The following is a 20,762-nucleotide window of genomic DNA, read 5'->3' as shown; positions in this document are numbered from 1 at the left end:
CTTCGGAATTTGCAATTTCGCTGTCATATACTAAACAGCTGAACGTGAAGAAAAAAAAATAGCCTGGTCGATCTTCTTGAGGATTCAAAGCCCAGACTTTCTCCCTTGATTTCAAATGCTCCGCCAACTGAGCAGAGTAAAACTGAGTCGACTTCAATTCAGTAATCAAACCTCAAATCTTTCGATTTTGCAGTCGGACGCTGTACCAGCTGACCCAATGATAGATATCTGCAATTTCGTTTTAAGCATGTTATTACGTTTGTTTCTTGATTGTGTTAACCATTTGCAAATGGGTATTTCCTAATCAGTTCTGCGAAACACATTTTCCGTTCGAGGTTGCCAGCGTTTCTACCAGGATCACACAAGTTTCGCATTTTATTTATTTTTTTTGCAAAAAGCAAAATATCAACAAAGAAGGAAACATATGTTATCTTAATTTCCCCAGCTTTCTTCCTCTCTCTCTTTCGGACCCTGATTGGGCTGATCGGGAACTCTCTACAAACCTAACTGTGTGACTGTATGAAATTCGCTACATTGATTTGCTCAACATATAAAGTTGATCTCCTTTAAAGCAAATAGAACGCTTGGCCTTATTCGTATCTATGATACTAACATCAAGAAACTTTTATACTGTTCAATTGTTCGATCACAATTAGAGTACGCTTGTGAACTATGGTCACCCTACACGTCAAAGGACAAACTATTGCTGGAAAACGTTAGCCCTTCGTCGGAGCGAATAGAGGAATTCCTCTATTCGCTCCGACAATGGGCTAACGCTCGAAACGTCAGCTTTTGTAATCGTTACGGTTGCCAATTTACCATTTCAACTTTGTTGATATATCCAAATTATTTCGTTACCCCCACCGACGCAGCCCCAAACAGTTTCTTTAGAAACTATCAGCCTTTATTCATTTTTAGATTTTTATGATGATAAAACCCTTTCTTATAATCTACCAAGTCGTGAGGGTGTAAGTTAATGAACCTATTCTTAAATTAACTTGGTTGTAAATAATATCATATGATAATTAACAACTATTCACCGAACAAGGTGGTGGTAAGTGGTGGATATTTACCGAGCCGCTTTGCGGCTCGGTAAATATCCATCGCAAACCACCGACACTGAGCCAATCAGAGCGCGCCCTCAACGCTATGGATAGCGCTGAAGGCGCACTCTGATTGGCTAGTCAAACTCCGAATATCCTTTGCTATTTACCTCCAAGCAACCCGGGAAAAAATGGCGTCCCGGTTTGCATCCATGACAAGCGAAGAAATCACTCAAATCAATTTTTGGTGGTGTATATTATCTCACTGTTTTAGTATATACTAAAACAACTATTCACCTCAGTGTCGATGGTTAGCGGTGGATATTTACCTCGCCGCTTCGCGGCTCGGTGTCGGTGGTTAGCGGTGGATATTTACCTCGCCGCTTCGCGGATCGGTAATTATCCACCACTAACAATCTCCACTTCGGTGAATAGTTGTTAACTATTTCCATTACTACTTTCACGATTATAATTATTACTACTATTTTATTAATATTTATCGGGGTTGAATATCAATTGGGCCATCATCCTGTTTTCTTCTCCAGTTGCTGATACTATTTTGTACGTGTAACAAATTCAATAAAGAAAGCCGCAAGCGATATGATTGGCTGCTCGTTTCCGCCGCCTATATTTTCATCAAGCACAAATTGCTTTTGAGCAACTTTTATCAACTAAGCTGAGTCTGTCAACGAGATTCTTACCCAGTGCTAAAGATAACTACTTTCGGCTCACGATAATGAACTCAATTGGTCAATCAATTAATTCATGGCTCGATTTCAAAAACAGTCGCTCAATTGCTAAGCGTTTACAGACTTCTTGGCGTACTTTATTCTTCTTTGACAATTGCGCAGTGCTGATATCATTCTGCTCTGCGGTTTTTCCAAGAATAGCTACCTGTTTTGGTTCTGTTACTTTCTGCTTTCGTTTGTTTTTGTTTTTTGGACAAGAGTGAAAATCGCATAATTTTAGAAAAAAATAAGGGGAATGTGCTTCACTCCGGCTGCAGAGGAAATGGACTATCTTGCCTATGATCGCCAGGCTCAGGACCGAGGCTCGATGAAATTTTCGTTAAAAAAAAAAACAACAAAAACAACAACAACCACAGCAACAACGACAACAAGCACTGCAATGAGAACATCGAAATAAAATGTCAAACAACCAAACAAGTAAGATCATCTGACCATATATGATGATGCCGATCACAATTTGTATGCAGATAGTGCAGAATATTCTCGGCTTATCTTCTTCTGCTCTTGTAAAACCATTTGGATCAACGAAAATGAATACATAAAATAAAAAGATGACTATGACGAAAATGGCATGACATTGAGGAAAGCCATTTTATTTAATTTAAGAACAATGATATTTTTTGCCGCTAAAGGCAACATCCAAAGCTCTCAATGTCCCACCGTTTTGTCGCCAAGTTTTTAGATAAACAATAAAATGCCGGAAATCAGTGGAATTTTGATGCAGGTGCATATCAAACCTATATAACTTAACCTTGCAAGGTAATCAAGCGCTATCTTCCGAACAAATTTTTCATCTTGCCCACGCTGAAAAAGTCGTGTCCTAGAATGTCTTTCTTTACAGTTTTGGGCCGGAGTGAAATGGTTTTTACATCAAATTTCCCGCTGCAGGAATAGGTAAGAAATGGTTCAATCAAGGTTATTTTCGTAAATCGCCGTTTCCAAATGATGAGGTCTGCGAATGTTCAAGCCAACTTAGCGCGTAGTTTAAACGAAAACTATGTGTTTCTAACTATTTTCAACGATTTTTAACTCTCGAACCGTTTGTTATACATATCGAACTAGCAGAAAACGAAAGAAAAATTCATGTCATATACACTTTAATTGCAAACAGAATTCTGCTTTTCGGGTCTGATTTTCGCTATTGCATAAATAGCGCTCTCTACTGCGAGGATCGTGCATCATACGTATCTAATACCGCAGTTCAAATTATATGAACCTCATATGTACATTGTATCTGATTTATCATCACGGGTTTATTACGAATCAACTTAACGGCCTGCTCCCAGTTGGCTTGTTAGCTCAAGTGGTAGAGCGCTGCACTAGTATCACAGAGGTCAGTGGTTCGAATCCCGTACAGGCCTGACTTTTTTTTTTTTCAGGTCTGATTTTCGCTATTGCATAAATAGCGCTCTCTACTGCGAGGATCGTGCATCATACGTAGAATTCTGCTTTCTCGAACATGCCATGCATTACTTTAAAAGTCTCTCTGGAAATCATTTAAACATACCTAGTACATCACCAAATAAAGAACAGGCCCACTTTTACAACTATTATTTTTATTATTATTTTTCTTTCTGATAACTCACTACCTTTTCTTTTTCTTTCTTGGTATTCTGTGATCACATTTAGTGGTCCGCCGCTAAAGCGCTGAATGACGGTGAGCCAACATCAATTCCTCGGCACTTAAAATATGCGACACTTGAGTCCTCAAGAACAATAACGTAGAGATATCGCTGAAGATATATATGTATCAATCGTGCCGTCTAAATATTAAACGAAGACGCATACAGCGACATGACAGTTTGTAATCATAGTTCAACTGCGCTCTGTGCTCTCTGCTACGTGAGACTAAGCTGTCATTCGAGGAGTACGTTGGGTCACTGTGATCTTGCAATAATAGATTAGGGTAATAACTACAATATGGAGGTTAGTCAAAATGGCAAACAGATTCGTTTGCAATTTTGATATTACAGATTTCCGATCGTATAGTTATGAATAAATATTTATAATATAGATATTCTATATACAAGGCTAAAAGATTAGGAAACAATTATTAAAATGTTTAAACCAAACGTTTTCGGCTGTTTGCCATCATCAGGGTTGAAAATAATGACATTTATTACACGACTCGGGCAGTCAGAGGGCCAATAACTAATATCAACCAATCAAAATGCTCTATTGCCGGTCCAATATTCTCTAAGTATTGGACCGGGCACTGTCCCGAATGGTCCCGAATGATACCACTTACTAGCGTTTACCTCCCGAAATCAATGCTAGATTGAAGTATTTTTGAGCGAGGTATTGTACTGAAGGAGAAGTCAATTATGGGGTAACATGGCGTTTTTTTACACTCCTACTCTGTAGAACCTCTATTGGACAGTCAACCTGCATTTTAGTGGTCAACCCGCCATTCTCCGTGGGTGACCCCTCAATTCAGGCTCAATTGTAATATGTTCTACCAAAGTCTTTCTCTGGCTAACTGAATTGTTTTGTGATTTGCCCTTTAAACGCGTGCAGGTAGGAGCGTGACATTACACAAACCGAAAATTTCGGAGGTTTTGGACGGGTCGTGGTGGAAAGGCGTTCTTTGCGACCTGCCCCAAGTCTCCCTCATTCTTGGTTATTCGCCCTGCACGATTGTCGCGTCCTGATTGGGAAGTAAACTTCCGGAAAAAGCCATTTTGCAATGTTTAGGCTTCCTGTTAATCCTGCTTTTACAAACCTGTCGCCAGAGACTGACAATAATCATCAATTGTTATATGACCGGCAGGAGGGAGACAGAAATAAAAGGCGTTCGGAGTGTAAGTGGAAAGACCATCTGAATGACTACGAAACAAAAAGTTGTGCAGAACGTTGGGTTTATCAATTAAGTGTTTAAATATCACTGAATGTATTAATTATGTTTTCCATAGGACGTTCTCAAATCTAACCAGCGTCACGTGGGGTCCTACGTAATCGCTTTCCTCGTCTGGTGCAGACTAGTAAAGGCAGGTTCAGTTGAGGTGATTCAGACTTACGTAAACCTGGAATTTTTTATGTTGAGTAGCAAGAGTAGTCTTGGCTAACAAAGGAGCGTCAGGCAGAAGAGAACCACGAGGTAAGTTCTTATCAATTTCAACAATGATATAAAGACTAATCAGTAGCATAGCAGGCTCACTGAGGATATCTGGCACGAATGGTAATTTTTTAACTCGTATTACGCTGTAAAGCTATACATATTATCAGTTTGTTAGACGTGAACTGCAAAACACCTTTTCCGATTTGGCTTAAATTCACATGGCAAAATTAAGGAACCTAGAGCCCCTTTTGAAGTTGCTTCATTGAAGTGGATAAGGTCGGAGCCAAAGACTCGATAATGAGCATCAAATTATGTTTATGTAGCTTCCTCGTTCTACAGGCTCTAAGTCCTAAAACTTAGGCAATGAAAAGTCCAGCTACCAAAGTGCCTTATGCGTTCTTTTAACGCTAATCTGCTGGGCCCATTACCTGCCTAACTACAGAAATTTACATTTTTCTTTTAATCCTATGCTCATTTTTTATCGAAATGAAGCCTCCAAAGGTTAAGCTCAGCCTGAGACGGTGGTCTTGTTACTGAAAGCCACTGAGACACTTCACCTAGACTCCCGGCTTCAAGAATGTTCTCGTGTGTTACTCGTATTTGGACAAATTTTCGGTTACCAATCCAGTCCAATCCATGATAGTTCTTCTCTTTGGTTTCGTGCAATAGGGCGACGCAAATCTTTCGACCGAAAAATCGACAGCTGCAAACCTGAACGGGGTTAGAAATTATTCCAAGGTCCAGTTTTGTGTATCCCACGGATGTTTAAAGAAACTCATGAACTCAGATTTTCCTATGCATTTTATAGCTAATTCCAATAAAAACTTCAGAGAAAAGGTAGTAAGTGCTAGCTAGGAAACCATGGATCAAACACCTCTCAACCATAGCTGCTGCGCATCGTTACATGGGGAGAAAAACTCTCATTTGGACTTAGAGGAAGTGTGTCGCCAAACAAGATCTATTTTTGGGGTCTTGAGTTCAATAATTGTACATGGAGTGATCATATTGGTGGTTGTGAATAGATAGGCCAGTCAGAGGACTGGAAATCGATTTCTATTTCATGCAGATGATTTAAAACATCTATATTAGTGCAACTTTCACGAGGAAAGTATTTTTCCGCAAATGTAGCACAGGTAGCCCTAGTTCGCGCAACGGGCGAAATATAAGGATTTGTATGAGAATACAAGGTCGAATTCTCAACTGAAAAAATCTGAACTATTTTTGAGTAAACAACCTCAACTCGTCTTAGGGGGTTGTTACTTGACATTTTGGAAGTTTTCGGGACCGTTTAACCCGGTTTTATCTCATCTTGCACACCACGCGACGTAAACGTCAGTTGTGTATTTACGGAGGCTTACTGTGCGAGCTTGGGCTACCTGTGGACATAACATGACGTAGTTACCATACCTCTTCCTCTCCTCGCCCCCCTAGTTCCCCCCCCTCCCCGGGAGCCCCGCTTCCGCTGCCTACTTCCTTTCCCTCATATGATTGGGAGCCGGATTGGCCAACTTGAATTAAAACGTTGCTTCTTTTACCATCGTGCGTCAAGAAAGCCGTACTATAGTCCTCTAAATGTTTTGTTTTTTTTTATTTTGTTTTTTCGCATGAAACGACACGAAAAGCTTATTTGTGTTTAGCAGCTGCGTATATCCCAGGTTGAGATAGTTGAGACAGAAAAGTAACAAATGCAAGCATTCAGACGTCATGCGGACTACCTGATTGCATTAGTTCCACTAATCAGTCGCTGATATTCCTACCTTCACAGGCCAATGAGTGATATGTTTTTCCCCTTTTTTTTTTTATAAGGTTTCCAGTGTAAATTAATAACAACCGTAAAAAAAGGACCTTGAAACATTTAAAGAAACTTAGTTTGTTAGGAATTATAATAATTTCGTGATTATCTCTCATTTCGCGTCGTCTGCGCTTTTTTTTTTCCACCAACAGGTTTTTTTTTTCTTCATATCTACGGTTTTCGGTTAACGCTGTCTAGATCAGATTCGTATTGCAATCAATATGAGACAAAACTCTGCGAGATTCACGAAATTCAGAATTTTACCATTCAGCTGTTGAGTTAACATAACCCATACTGTTTGTTTAAGTATTCAATTATTTCGTCGAAATTTTCAGAAAATACGTCATTAGCACTGGAACTGTCTTCAGATATATTTCAACGAGATCATGATTGAAGTAGAGGACAAGTAGTTTTTGAAATTTTGTGCATCAAAGGCGAATGTGAGTATTACGGTAATCCCCCTTTAATTAAAAACGAAATTATGGGCTCACTGTGAAACATATCCAGACAATATATATAATAGTCGTTGTTTGGTTTACATTCAGTACAAATAAATCTCTGATAATTCGATTTTCTTTTCATCCTTCTAATGGAGTAATCACCTCAAATGTATAAATTAAAACTGTTAAAAGTTTTGAGAAAAAAAACAATTCAATGCATAGGAAATAACTGCTTGTTTGTCGGTCTAAGGGATCCAATCATGTCTGTTTTTCTCAGCAAGGGACTTCGACCGCATCGACCAACTCTAGTTCAGGTCTTGCTTCAGCTGCTTACAATTTGAATACAACCTGCGTCACAGGCAAAATTTTTTTTAACGACACACCGTTAAAAAAAAATTGAACTTAAGTCCATTTTTTAGCTAAAATGTTTATTCTGTCATTCAGATCTAAAATCCCAATGCCCTTCTGCACTATCAGACAGGAATTTCGTCGGAAGATAGCTGAGTTTTCTGCCAACATTTAGTCAACCTGAATTCAAGGTATCACTCATCTAGAGGTACGTTGAATCAGAGATCTTTGATTTTTATAATCTTTTTTATTTTCTTAGGCTGTTAACCTTTTACATTTTTAGCTGCGATTAGTTTAGGAACGTTGTTTTGTCTCAAAAAAATTCAATTTGCATTTTATGGTAAGATTGCTGACGACACATGTACAGTGATCGACTTACCGAAAATGCCACAAATTCAAAAATTAAGTAGCAATTTTAAGTATTTATTTTGCATCATTCTTACTGAGCATTAAAAAAAGAGGAAAAAGAAGAAAAGAAAAACAAATGGAAACGGCTTGTTTGCAGTATTTAGAAGGACATTGAGCACTGAAAATTCATCCTTTGTTTCTTGCACTTCGTTTAATTTTTTACAAATATTTTGAGTAGTATTCTGGTTTCTAAGTACGCAAGCGCCTGTATAAAATTTATTGTGAAACAAGATAGCATAACTTTGTTCCTAAAATAAGTAGCACAAGGCATTAAGCCATCAAATCCACTAATGCGGTATCAATAAGCTAGCGGTCGCCGAGATTAGCGGAAAGCTTGAACGAACACAAACTTTCACGTTAATTTCATGGAGATGTGCAAAGGATGTCTATGATGATTATCATCTTTCCGTGATAAAAATATTCAGCAAAGGAGGTATTTTTGTTATCATTATTTACATAGTTTTTTCATCTGCAGTTCAGAGAAAAAATGGTATAAGTATCTTCGCTTGAAAGTAAACGTAGAGAAAAATCAGGGGCTTGTACAGGAACAATTTACTTAGTCTAATTTTTGTTTTTTAGATTCATTTTAAACTTCATGGCATTGTTTCAAATTAGTCGTTCTGAGTATACTAGTAAGTTGTTATTTATTCAAATTATGTGAGACGCATGCTGTTATTCGTATGAAACCCTTTCCAAATACAAGATGTTAAAAAAATAGCCGTGGCGAGCCTTGAATATAGATAAAAGAAGTGAATTCTGAATTAACTCACGACATCAAAAAACTCAATAGAAACAAATCTAAATCTCTTTGGTATATGTGTAGGTCTAAATTCAACTTGAAGTGGGTGCAAATTGAACTTGAGTAATTTTTTTTCCTGGTTATGTAACACTTCGAAGCTTTATTTGGTTTCCGTAAAATTCCATTTTGTTACCAACGGGTAGACTCTGACTGTTGAAAGCTAAAAATGAATTTGAAATCCATTCAAACTCTTTAGAGGAAAACAAAAACATGATTTTTACTTGATGAGGAGTTTTGTGTCAGAACCACAGGGAGTTTGGATGGTGCGGGAAAATTTTGGGATAGTGGCGAAGAGAGAAGGGGATGGGTGGGTGGGGAGATGTCCTGGCAATATTAGGAGAGAGGGGTGCTGGGGATACTTTAAGATATGTATATCTTATTAGACGTTTTATTGTTTAGTATCGCTTAGTATTTTTACGAGCCCGTAGGGCCAGTCAAAATACAAATAACGACTAAAAGTACTTAGCGATACTACACAACAAAACGTCTAATAAGTTATTTATTATCCAACACGCCAAATTGTTATTTCAGTGAGGGCGAATTTAGTGGAATTTATCTAAGGGGAGTGCGTGATTTTCCATTCACCTTTCTCTTTTCTGTATATTTTTAGACATGCTTTTACTTATCATTCGCTCCGACGAAGGGCTAACGCTCGAAACGTCAGCTTTTATAATCGTAACGGTGGCCAATTTGCCATTTCAACTTTGTTGATATATTCAAATTATTTTGTTACCCCCACCGACGCAGCCACAAACAGTTTCTTTAGAAACTATCAGCTTTTACTTATCAGATTATTAGACTTTAAATCTGTTCAGATTTGACTCCGTTATTTATAGTTTTCTAGACGCTTTGACATTAAAAAAAAGGAGTAGATGTGAGCCGAAAGTGAGTTATTTTGGATCGTTTTTTACGCTGTTAATATTAAGTATTGTACAGGATTTTATGGAAATTAATGCTAAATTAAGATTATTATTATTATTATTATAGTCATACGCAGCGCGGCGCTTCACCCGCGATCCTGGAAGGCAAACTAAGGCCGACCGAAGCAGGGCAAAGGATGTCTTTGCTCGGATCCAGGAAATTGTTTGCGAGTATCGTTCCCCTTTCTTGGCGGCTATCAGCAAGGCCAATCGGCTGTGGTATCTTATGCATTCCATCCCCATCCTTCCCGTAGTTGTAAATACAAGCGGCGTGAACGGGCCACAATAATAATAATAATAATAATAATAATAATAATAATGATAATGATAATGATAATATTAATGATAATGATAATGATAATGATGATGATAATGATGATGATGATGATGATGATGATAATGATAATGATGATAATAATAAAAATAATAATAATAATAATTATAATAATAATAATGATAATAATTCCGTAGACACAACGGTAAAGCTTATTAGGATTAGTTAATGTACATTTATTTGTTACTCCATGGTTCACAGGTTATGGTTTTCGCCCTGTGCTGCCTGATTAGAATGTAGCATTCAGTTGATTTCTCTGCGATAATAATAGTAATAACAACTACAACAATAATAATAGTAATATCAGTGATGGTTGAGAGTAGAATGCACAATTCTCTCGGTAAAAGAAAAAGAAAGTTGTCCGGGATGAAATTTTTTTGCAAGGCCATGGGCTGTTTCTTTCTTAGCTAATTAGTTTATCTGACTCTATTTTAATTAAAATTTTTTTTTCTTCCCCATTTCCTTTTTTTTCGGAGCGCCTATTCTTATCAGTTGGCCACTTCTAAAATGTTTTATTTAGGGAGATGGGGAATATCGTCTGCTTTTATCCTAACAAGCAATACATTGTAACATTAAATGAACTTTAAGTTACAACACATTCCCATTGAGGGAAGTAATTTCCTTGAAACTTTTTCGCGACACTCGCAACGTAATGATTATAAACGCAAATGTCAGGATGCTTTGTGAAACAAATAATTGTTGTCATAAGACGTACTGTAAGGAGACAAGCTTTTGTGTGAGCAAAGCAAGAGAAAAAAAAACGTGGTTTGCGTTTAGATGCACGAAACATTGTACTGGTTAATATAAGTAACACTGACCTGTAATGTGTTTCGATTGAAAAGCTCTACTGATCAAAGTACGGTGGGAACTTCGATAGAAATTCTGATGATTCGAAATGAACAATTAAGGACATTTTCAGCCGCTTAGATCGAATGCATTTTCTCAAAACGTGAAGCTGTGTCGGTCGTGTTTACTTTGTAAAATAAATACAAGAGGATGCAGTTAATATTAAAAAAATTTCACCAATTCTTCGTAAATTGAACTGTCAGTACTACTGATGAAGTTAAGACGCCCAGTTTTTTCTTTGCGGCCGCTACCAACATATACCTAGTATGTTTTGAAATATTTTCTTCGCATGAAGTGGAAACAAAACATTACGGTTTTCGACTCTGCAAAATATTGGAAGCCTAGTTATAATTAAAGAATTGATTAGCATTTTCATTACCGACATAATAATACCCGGGAAGCAGTGTGGACAGATTAAACGTGTTCTCGCAAAATCTATTTTCAGACATGTTAGAGACATTTTGCATTAAAAATAAAACTTAATTCATAACTTAAAAACAAAGGCAATTTTTCAGAAATTAAAAATGAACGAAATGATCTAAAGAACCAATACTCTTGGCCTTTATCAATTGAAAAGAACCTGTCACTAGTTAAATGAATTCAAATTCAAATTCAAAATGGACATCTCCATCAGTGACATGAGAGCAGAAGGATTGACCTCATTGTTAATTACACGGTGAATGCCAATTAAGCTGCTGGGTATCTTAATAAGAAAACACTTTCACGTCGAACCTTTTGCTATCTGAATCGCGAAAGCGAAGATAAAACAAACTGAAGTTCTTACCTGCCCAAGAACATTGATCTCACGAACGGTTGGTAGATGCAGACTATTTTTAATTTAAATTTATACAAGTAGTCAAAAAGTGACTTTTTAGCAAATATTTTCGAAGAATATAGGAAAGAAAAATGAAAGGCGAAAACAATAGGTCTGTAACGTTCCACTTGACGCTTTTCCATACCAGCAATCGTGCAACAGTGATCAATCTAGCATTATGCAAAAACTCTTAAAGTGATGCCGATTTTAAATCTATACTTCAGGGACAAATTTCCACGCAACGTAATCCTCTCATCAACGGTAACAGTGCCAGCTACGTTACAAAATGTTTGACGCCAAATATTAATAATGAAACTGAACAAAATTCAGGCAACAATAATGCTATTTTTTAAAAAACTATTGCAAATTTCGGAAACACATTTTCTATGAGAAATGTTGCGTTGAAAATGAACGTGTGGGCCAATGTAGATTTTCAAAGCAACGATGTTTGGTATAAATATCATTTTATTCCGGCTCAAAGGTTCCGGCAATTTACTTGCGTTTGTATTAATTGGGTTCCATTTGTATGACAGTTTGTATTTGAGTCCCCTTGGCGCGCTATTTGGCCCCAGGAGCGGCAGTCGAAATTATTACACAGAAGCCAAAATCAGGCAAAAAAATATGTATCAGCTCTTCTTTGTTTTGTTGGCATTAAATTGTTTCATTTTAAGTATCTCTCGTACATATCTCGAAGAGACTGCTTAATTGAGCAAATTCGGGTCTCTTTTATTACGAACGAAAAGGTGTGATGGAAGGCAGGATGGCACCTGATTATTTATCGATTTATAAACCACTATAAGAGCAGCTTAGGAAAAGGAAATTCATATTCACGGGCCTTTTATCTAAAAAGTGAAGCGAAGACCACCGGCGAGACTAAGATTTCGAAGAAATTTCTATTAGTTTGCTTTGCATGAAAGTTGGAAATTACCGGTAGCTGCGATTCAGTGGGAATTCACCAACCAAAGATTGAAAGATTATGCTCTGAAAAAAATAAATGGTCTAGACTTGAATTCATAGTTTTTCCTTTTGTCCTGTTTTTAGGGCGCCGAAAGAGACCCTGAGTGTACTTATAATGTTTGACAAAGGATAGTTTGATACTCACTCATGAATAATTCAAAATCATTCGCATGAATTTTTTTAATAACACAACCCCGCCAAAATCTGGCAAATAGCAAAGTGCGTTATTTATGACATCAAGGAGTCCTGTTAATCTACTATGCTGATTAATAGAGGAACTGAAATTTAATATTTTTTTAAATTTATTTTACATGTTGAATATAATTAAAACCAATGTAACACTCCAGTGTAACACTCCAGTGTAACACTCCAGTGTAACACTCCAGTGTAACACTCCAGTGTAACACTCCAGTGTAATCCTTCCAACAGCTTGATCTCTCAATGGGGCATGTTTAAGTGTTTACTTCACATAAATTATGGCAAACGGCAATTGCAAGGACAAGTCATTAAAAATCCTGCTTATGATCATGTCATATATCCAAACCTTGGCTGCCTTTGTGCCAAAGGCTTGGTGCAGTTCAAAACTATTGATCACTATTTTATAAGCTCTATAGCATCAAAGACCTTTGTTAAGTTAACCTCTACATTTAGTTCTTATTAACCGAGTGGGGGGTCTTTATGAGAGAGACTTGACCGAGGTCGCCAGTACAGACCAAACGCAGGGAGGTCTGTACCAGCGACCGAAGTCAAGATTCTCCCATACAGACCGACCTAGCTCGGTTAATAAGATGTTTATTATATGGCTGTGTCTTATATGCCAATTTTTTATATTCTTTGTACCTTTTTTTTCCATACCGGTCTAGATGCCGGTCTAGATGGGAAAATCTAGACCGCTTTCAATATTGATTTCAGCAAATCAAATTCGTGAATTCGGTAGCTCCCAGTCCTTGTAAGACACAGCCATATAATAAAAGAATAAGTCAGTAATCTTTTACCCAGATCCTATCCTGCAATTGCACAGCCGCTTGGCCGTGGTAGGTCTTGGTACGAAACTAAAGGATAAGAAGCATGAAATCGAGGTTTGACATCATAGAACGGAATTTGGCCTTGAAGCGGTTTAAATTATATTCGTGTATTGCAAATTTTATATCCCTTTGAGTGGTAACAAAAGAAATAAGTATAAGAGAATTTAAAAAATAAAGATAAGAAAATAAAAACATGTCAAGTGTGGGATCACGACTTTCAAAAGCCTAGGGTTGGAAAGGATAATCAAAATATGGCGAGGAATTATAAAAAATCAAGAAAAGAAATGAAATTTTTCTATATATTTTTTAACTTGAAAAAACTTAGAATGATCTTTCCTTATAAAAAAATAAGACAATGCTTAAATTCAAGAGGAAAGTTTTAAAGGAAATGGCTTTCAACAAAAACCTTTTCCTATCACATTAACTGCGTACATCTGACATGATAAGATAAAAGCAAAGAGCCGGTATATTTATAGCACAGCTTGTTCACATTACAAAGATAGAAGTTCCTTTGCCATCTTGAAGGGATGTATGATGCCAAATTGATAAAATGATCAAATGAAATGAATGAACAAGAAAGCGTGTTGGACGCTTTAAATTTGCAAATTTGCGTTAGGCTTAAAATGTTGTTTATAACTGAATGCATGATATTTCCTCATTTCGTCATGTTTTCAATTCAAGTGATCAATAAATTAATAAAAAATATTCATTAAGGACCTATATTTTAGCGACTCAAGATCTTGACACTTGGAAACTAAGACACTGCAACAAATTGAGAAAGGAAGAACTCAAAAATGTACATTTTGATGATGACAAGATCTATCTTATTTTATGAAATGTTACAAGGAACAAATCAAGAAATTGCCCCAGTAATTATTTTGTACAGTCTAAGCCATGCAAAGGTCTCTGACGACAAACTTTGAACATTATATTTAGCCGAAAGGAAATCGGTGGAAGCAGAGAATTAAAACATACATTTCTTGGCCAATAATGCAAGGCCATCGACTTTATTAAGTTTCTGATATTTTTTTCTGTTACAAAAACAATTCTTTCAGTTTACTCTCTCCTGAAATAATTGATTTTAAACGCAGAGAATTTCGGAAAGTTGTTCCCTGATTTGTACAAGTCTTTATCAATGAATAATAAAACTTTCATGATTGCTCTTCTGGTTTTTATGGGTTTTTTTTAAAATGCAGATTTTTTTCAAAACTTTTATTCTTTTTTTTTATTTCTATAAATGGCTATGGCTTCTTTGACCTTTTTTACGCTTCTATTGTTTAGAGTAGTTTATTTATTCCCCGCAGAGTTGGCAAGCTTGTTTACTCACGTAGAAGTTACTCTCTGGGCAAATCGATTGTATGTATGGTTCCAGTCTGTCGGTGAGAAACCGACTTAAGATGGGTAAATCTGCAAATTTTAATCTTCATTATCGCCGCAAAATAGATGAAAGACCCCTCTCCGCTTCCCATATGAACGTGAAGCCTTTCCATTTTCTTCAGGTCCTTCAGAAACATTGCTGAAGGTTTTAATAACGACTGTTCTGCTCCGGCTCTGTGCAGTTTTGCATATTGTGGATATTCGAAGGTAATTATGACTGCTGAGAATTTTATCTTTGAGATATAATCAACATTTTGGACGTCAGTAGTTTTCCAGCATTGATAGTTCAATAGTATTCCAACCACCAGAAAAATAGAGATCTCAATCTCTCAAAGGCGGGCAGAATTTAATTATTGTCATCCATATCTTTTTTTTTATGAAAGCATTCTTGAATTCGAAGGTTCTTACCGTAAAGCCTTGACAAAAGCGACATGTAAAATAATGTCCACTCTCCTTCTTCACTAATTATTCAGAATGTACACTCAAGGAAAATGCACGAAAAACATCCAGTGAAAGAAGAAACGAGAACGATCCATTGTAAGTGAAAAGAAAGACTCATGATTGTTCTGAAGCTCACTAATTCTTCTAATTAATATTCAATTCACGTAGTTTGATTCTGAACTTCTAAGTGCTCTTGTCATGGCCCTCTCCATATATAATGCTCTCAAAGCTTTGAATTGGAGGTTTGCGAGGAAACATTTTAAGCACTCGATTGAGACAATTTGCATTAAGTTGATTTTTCCAAGCATAAGGTGTTTCCTTTCAAAGCTATCGACACAATTTGCCATATGAGCGAGGTGACCTGTCATTGACTAAGTGCAGGCTTTTAACTCAAACGCTTCACGAGAAAAACTGACCTTTCTGATCACTCAAAGGTGAGAGCAATATTGGTTTTTGTTTGCAAGGAGTCAATAGTTAAATTATTATTCTAAATTAATGCCTCGCTAATCTGGTAAAGATTTACGATAAACGTAAGAATCGCATGATGCTATAAAATACAAGGTCGTTGGTAAAATCTATACTATATTTATGCCCCAATATCGATGAAATTAAGAGAGTATGTTTTAAAAGTAAAATACACGCTCGACATTTCAAGTATATTTGTTGTTATGATTGGCTTCGTTAAGTGCACGGATAAACTAGTTGGTGGAAAGTATCTCGATTAAAACTCAAGTGCTTTTAGTGTGCCAGCGAAGCAGCTGCTAACTGAACCAAATGCTAACAAAAGCTAGGAAAAAAGTTTGGGGAAAAAGAGAAGAAATATGGAAAAGAAGACAAGAATGAAAAAAATAACGAAACTAAGAAGCATACAGGAAAAATGTGGGGCAAAAACAAACAAATAAATTTGCAAGAAACAAAACAGAAAAAGAAAAAAAGAAAAGGAGTGATGTCACATCATGTTTTTATAAGCCCCACATTGAAACAAAGGACTTAAAGGGCATTCTACAAACCACGAGAATGAACACAATGGCTTGATTTCAGCAATCTTGATTATTCCTCGTCTAAGGATGCCTTTTTGTCGCAGACTATTTCCGAATTTGGACGTGCTGATTAACACCATTTTCCTTGATGCCATAAGTTGAATCATTCATCATTCTTTAGAACATGATAATGGTGATATAAAATAATAAAAATAGTTTATTTAAAGTCGATAATGTAGGAAGTGGTTCCCAATCTTCCGAGCCGGTGGTTCGTGTTGAAAACACTCGTCTCCAGGTCGAATTTAACAAATGGTAAACACCACAGCGTACACTATTGAGTTATGGATGCACGCGGGAGGTTGCTAAGCACGAAAGAAGCGTAAGAGTCGCTCGAGGCGATAGCCGAGAGTGACTCTAGCTTCTTGAGTGCTTAGTAACCTCCCAAGTGCATCCCTAACTCAATAGTGTACGCTGTGGTGTTTACCAGTTGTTTTATAACATAACATTGATACATTGTAGCTAAAGAGTTCCCTTTTATTTAACAAATCTTACGTGACCAGAAAAAACAAGCGCGCGCGGAAAATAGTCTTTGCATTTGCTCACGTCAGCAGCGTACACCCATGGGCAAATGGGAGACGCTAAATTGACCAATCAGAGCGCGCGCTTTACTTTGGTTATGTTATAATGTAATTTGGAATGTTGGTTTATGCGTGGGAAGGAAAACCGGAGGAGCAAGGACGAGAACCAACAGCAAACTCAACCCACATGAGACGCCAGGTCCGGGAATCTAACCAGGGCCACAGTGATGGAAGGCGAGCGCTCTTACCACTGCGCTATCCTTGCTCCCCTATGAAGAAACCGAATCTAGTGGTTATATTATTTTGCATTTTCTTTAGACGTACAAAATAAATTACAGCTTAATTAGTTTTAAGTTTTTTAACGAACTGTAAGCAAAGGATGAAACTGAGCCGCGATTGCTTCTCGGAGTGGGAAACTGTTCCTGCATGGGTACCACAGGGGACGAAATTGGGCCCCTGGCTGTTCCTTATCATGATAAATAATCTTTCTGTAGCAGACACAATTCTTTGGAAATACGTGGATGACACCACTCTTGTCGAATCAGTATTGAAAAATGAGTCTAGCTTCATGCATTACGTGTAAATGAACTTGTACGACAGTCAGAAGTTGATGGTTTCCAATTCAATGAGTCTAAATGTAAAGAACTGAGAATATCATTCTCCAGATCAGGTAGTCTGTTTGATCATATTACTATCAATGACAAGCAAATCAAAGTTGTTTCATCCGCAAAGTTATTAGGAGTGATAGTCTCGGACAACCTCAGGTGGAACGCACATGTAGAATTTATATGCAAAAAGGCTGCGAAGCGTCTGTACTTCCTTAAACAGCTAAAGCGCGCTAAAGTTTCATATGAGGATATGCTACTTTCCTATACAACATGTGTACGCTCTGTATTAGAATATGCGTGCCCAGTTTTTCATCATTCTTTGCCGCAATATCTGTCTAATGAAATGGAAAGGTTGCAAAAACGCGCGTTGCGGATGATTCAACCTGACTTATCCTACGCTGAGGCTCTAGTAGCTCTTGACATTGCGTCACTGTACGAGAAGATGGAGATCTTGTGTGATGCTCTATTTGATCAGATTGTAAGGGACGAAAGCCACAAGCTCCATGATCTGCTGCCTCCACGCAACGAGTCCATCTATTGCACCCGCAGCCAGAGATACTTCAAGCTACCGATTTGTAATACAAATAGGTTCAAAAACACATTTATCATGGCGAACAGTTTTAATTATTAGTAGCTATCTTAATTATTTGTATTTTGGTTTTTGATACTTCTCTTATTGTATTTTATTGGAGATTACACTTTGCGGCTTTTATTGTAGTTATCTTAGAGTAAGAGATAATTTATTCCATTGTAAAGTAAGTCGTATTTCAGCCGGCCCGAGGGCTGCAATGATTTTACTTCCTAATAAAGATATCTATCTATCTATCTATCTATCTATCTATCTATCTATCTATCTAAGGGAGATGTTGAGTATGAACATAATTCTATGAAACTAGTTAAATAGAGTTCTCTCGAGCTTCTTGCTACGGCATTGGAGTGGAAAATTCGAAGGTCTGGGTTCCATTACTCGTAGAGAAATCAGGTTTTTCTTTGTCCCGCGTCTCAAATGGAGATATGCATGACTCTAGATGGGGATCATGAGAAACATTATACTGAGGTTGTTCAGTTGCTTTCTCCAACTTGTACTCCTCTAAGAGTTAATTAAGATCGTGAGTAATGGCGTCCAAGTTTATCTTACGTTTCAAAAGCTTCCCTGTTTCGGGCAGACTTGTCACGGTCATTCTGGCTAGCCCACATCACAAGCGACTAGAAAGCGGCTGTTATTACGTACTAATGTCTAGTTTATAACTGCTGCCCTGTTTTTACTTTTACAGCTCTAGATACGAAAATTAGAGTCATAAAGGGCGTGCTCTTTGGGATTCACTGAAACCGGCTGGTCTGCATCTACGAACCTGGGCAGTTGGAACTTCAGACAAACTTCACCGAAGATCAGAAATGGGAACGAGATGGAACAATTCCTTTACCGAGGAAGGAATGATAGTCTCAAACTCATCAACATCTAAAGGTCTTCATAGTGCTGTGGCAACACAAGCCTCTAACCTAATGTCCTCTGAACTGAGAATAATAACTCTAACACTTTATGTGGTTATATTTCTGGTGAGTGCAGTGGGAAATTCTTTGGTCTGCGTAGTGATTTTACGACGGCAAAAGATGAAAACTGTGACGAACTATTTCATATTAAACCTGGCGATTGCAGACCTGACTTTCACTTGCATTTGTATTCCTTTTGACATTCCTGTACAAGAAATGAACTACCGATGGCCGTACGGAGCATTTCTTTGCAGACTGTTGTATCCCCTTCAAACACTCACGCTGTTTGCGTCTGTCTACACACTGACAGCCGTCAGTTTGTCGCGGTTCTGGGCAATAAACCACCCTCTCCGTCAACAACTTTCGACCAGAAGTGCGAAATTTATCATTGTTGGAATATGGATCGCTTCCCTCGTAGCCGTCACGCCATACATCAGTGTTTCTAAGAAAAACAGTGTGTCTCGGAAATGTGACGAGGAATGGCCGAGCGAAAGCGCTCGAAAATCGTACACGGTTTTTCTGTTTGTGTTTGAATATATGTTTCCGCTGACAGTAATTGCAGGTGCGTACATGAGCATTGGCCGAGAGCTTTCCCGACGCGCTAGGAATGGTAACCATTTCTTGAAAGACCTCCAATCCGAGGAGGCGAGGAAAGTTGTGCGCATGCTCAAGATAGTGACTCTTATGTTTGCGGTATGTGTTTTGCCAAATAACATATTATGGTTGTGGTTGGACTTTGGCAAGGCAGATGAAAAATATGACAGATTTTGGGATTTAGTGGCGCTCGGCCATATAATAACGTTTGCAAACAGCGCGGCTAACCCAATTTGCTACACGATTCTGAATGAAAGCTACCGCAATGAGTTCAAGGACCATCTCATGAAGATGTTTTACAAGATCATAGGACAGCCATCTGGAGGTCGAAGGGATCTTCTGCGAGTGGGTAATAACGGTGAAAGCCAACGAAAGTTACGATCTGCTACAATGAGTTCCGCTTTTTAACAAGAATTGACTTTGTATAGACTGCCGCAACTACGGAACGGTTCGTGTATCGTAATTTCATGATTGAATAAAACCTTTGTTTATAATCTTTTTCAATATTCTTCATCCTCATCAAGATTTGCTCCTACTGGGATTATTATTTTCCCTTTCTCATTTTGTAACCGAGCAAACGAATACTTCATATGAAAGTTAGTTTCAGAACTATTTCCTTCAAGTCCATAATGGAAATGAGTAATATGCATGTTACTCAGTAATACGTAGTTACCCTACAATTTGATTGGTTAGAAACAGGAACTATTATCTACTAGCTCTTTCTCCAGTATATGTTAATTGTAAATTTGAAGAATAAAAATAAGCTGTCTAATTAGCATGAGTAGTTTTTTACCTACTTCCGTCAACGACGAAGTGATTTCGTTGATTTCCTCTTTTAATTTGCACGAGACCTCCCACTTCATTTCCCCAAACGACGCAAGTAGACTAAGTTACCTAAATCCAAACGGGGAGTCAACATTTGTATTATCTCCCGTTAGTCGTAAAAAAAAGTTATCAGTAAAAAATAAATTCTGGCGACAACCACTGGAAAGATATTAGCCTTATGATGGCCAAAACTTTAACCGTTCACCATAAAAGCCATCACCCCGTGGAGACCCTCATGTACGCGAGCCCATTGCAATTTACAGTATCTTAACAACAACTGAGTTGAAAATTCGATGAATGCTGATAATATATGCAAAGCTTATGAAGTAACCATG

General features: G+C 37.5%; 1 protein-coding gene across 8 annotated transcripts; it reads left to right on the top strand.

Moving 5' to 3' along the window:
• The first annotated feature begins 2,536 nt into the window (after positions 1–2,536).
• Positions 2,537–20,378, top strand: LOC111335625 (QRFP-like peptide receptor). 8 transcript variants are annotated; one of them, XM_088726205.1, is made up of 3 exons: positions 2,537–2,686; positions 4,705–4,889; positions 18,792–20,378. In XM_088726205.1, exon 3 carries the CDS (start codon positions 18,913–18,915, stop codon positions 20,008–20,010), a length of 1,098 nt encoding a protein of 365 aa, XP_088582331.1. In that variant the 5' UTR covers positions 2,537–2,686; positions 4,705–4,889; positions 18,792–18,912; the 3' UTR covers positions 20,011–20,378. The 8 variants fall into 8 exon arrangements, with proteins under 8 accessions (XP_088582331.1, XP_088582332.1, XP_088582330.1 ...); XM_088726206.1 differs by lacking the exon at positions 2,537–2,686 and adding an exon at positions 3,584–3,718; XM_088726204.1 differs by lacking the exons at positions 2,537–2,686; positions 4,705–4,889 and adding exons at positions 6,863–7,082; positions 7,527–7,638.
• Positions 20,379–20,762: the final 384 nt, after the last annotated feature.

The sequence above is a fragment of the Stylophora pistillata genome, chromosome 7, assembly GCF_964205215.1.
Source record: "Stylophora pistillata chromosome 7, jaStyPist1.2, whole genome shotgun sequence".
Taxonomy (NCBI): domain Eukaryota; kingdom Metazoa; phylum Cnidaria; class Anthozoa; order Scleractinia; family Pocilloporidae; genus Stylophora; species Stylophora pistillata.
Note: the sequence above shows the minus strand (reverse complement) of the source record. Positions and strands in the feature narration are given on the sequence as shown.

Bases quoted from the DNA above. Each gene is read 5' to 3' on its own strand.
- LOC111335625 (XM_088726205.1), top strand. From the start codon at position 18,913: ATGGGAACGAGATGGAACAATTCCTTTACCGAGGAAGGAATGATAGTC.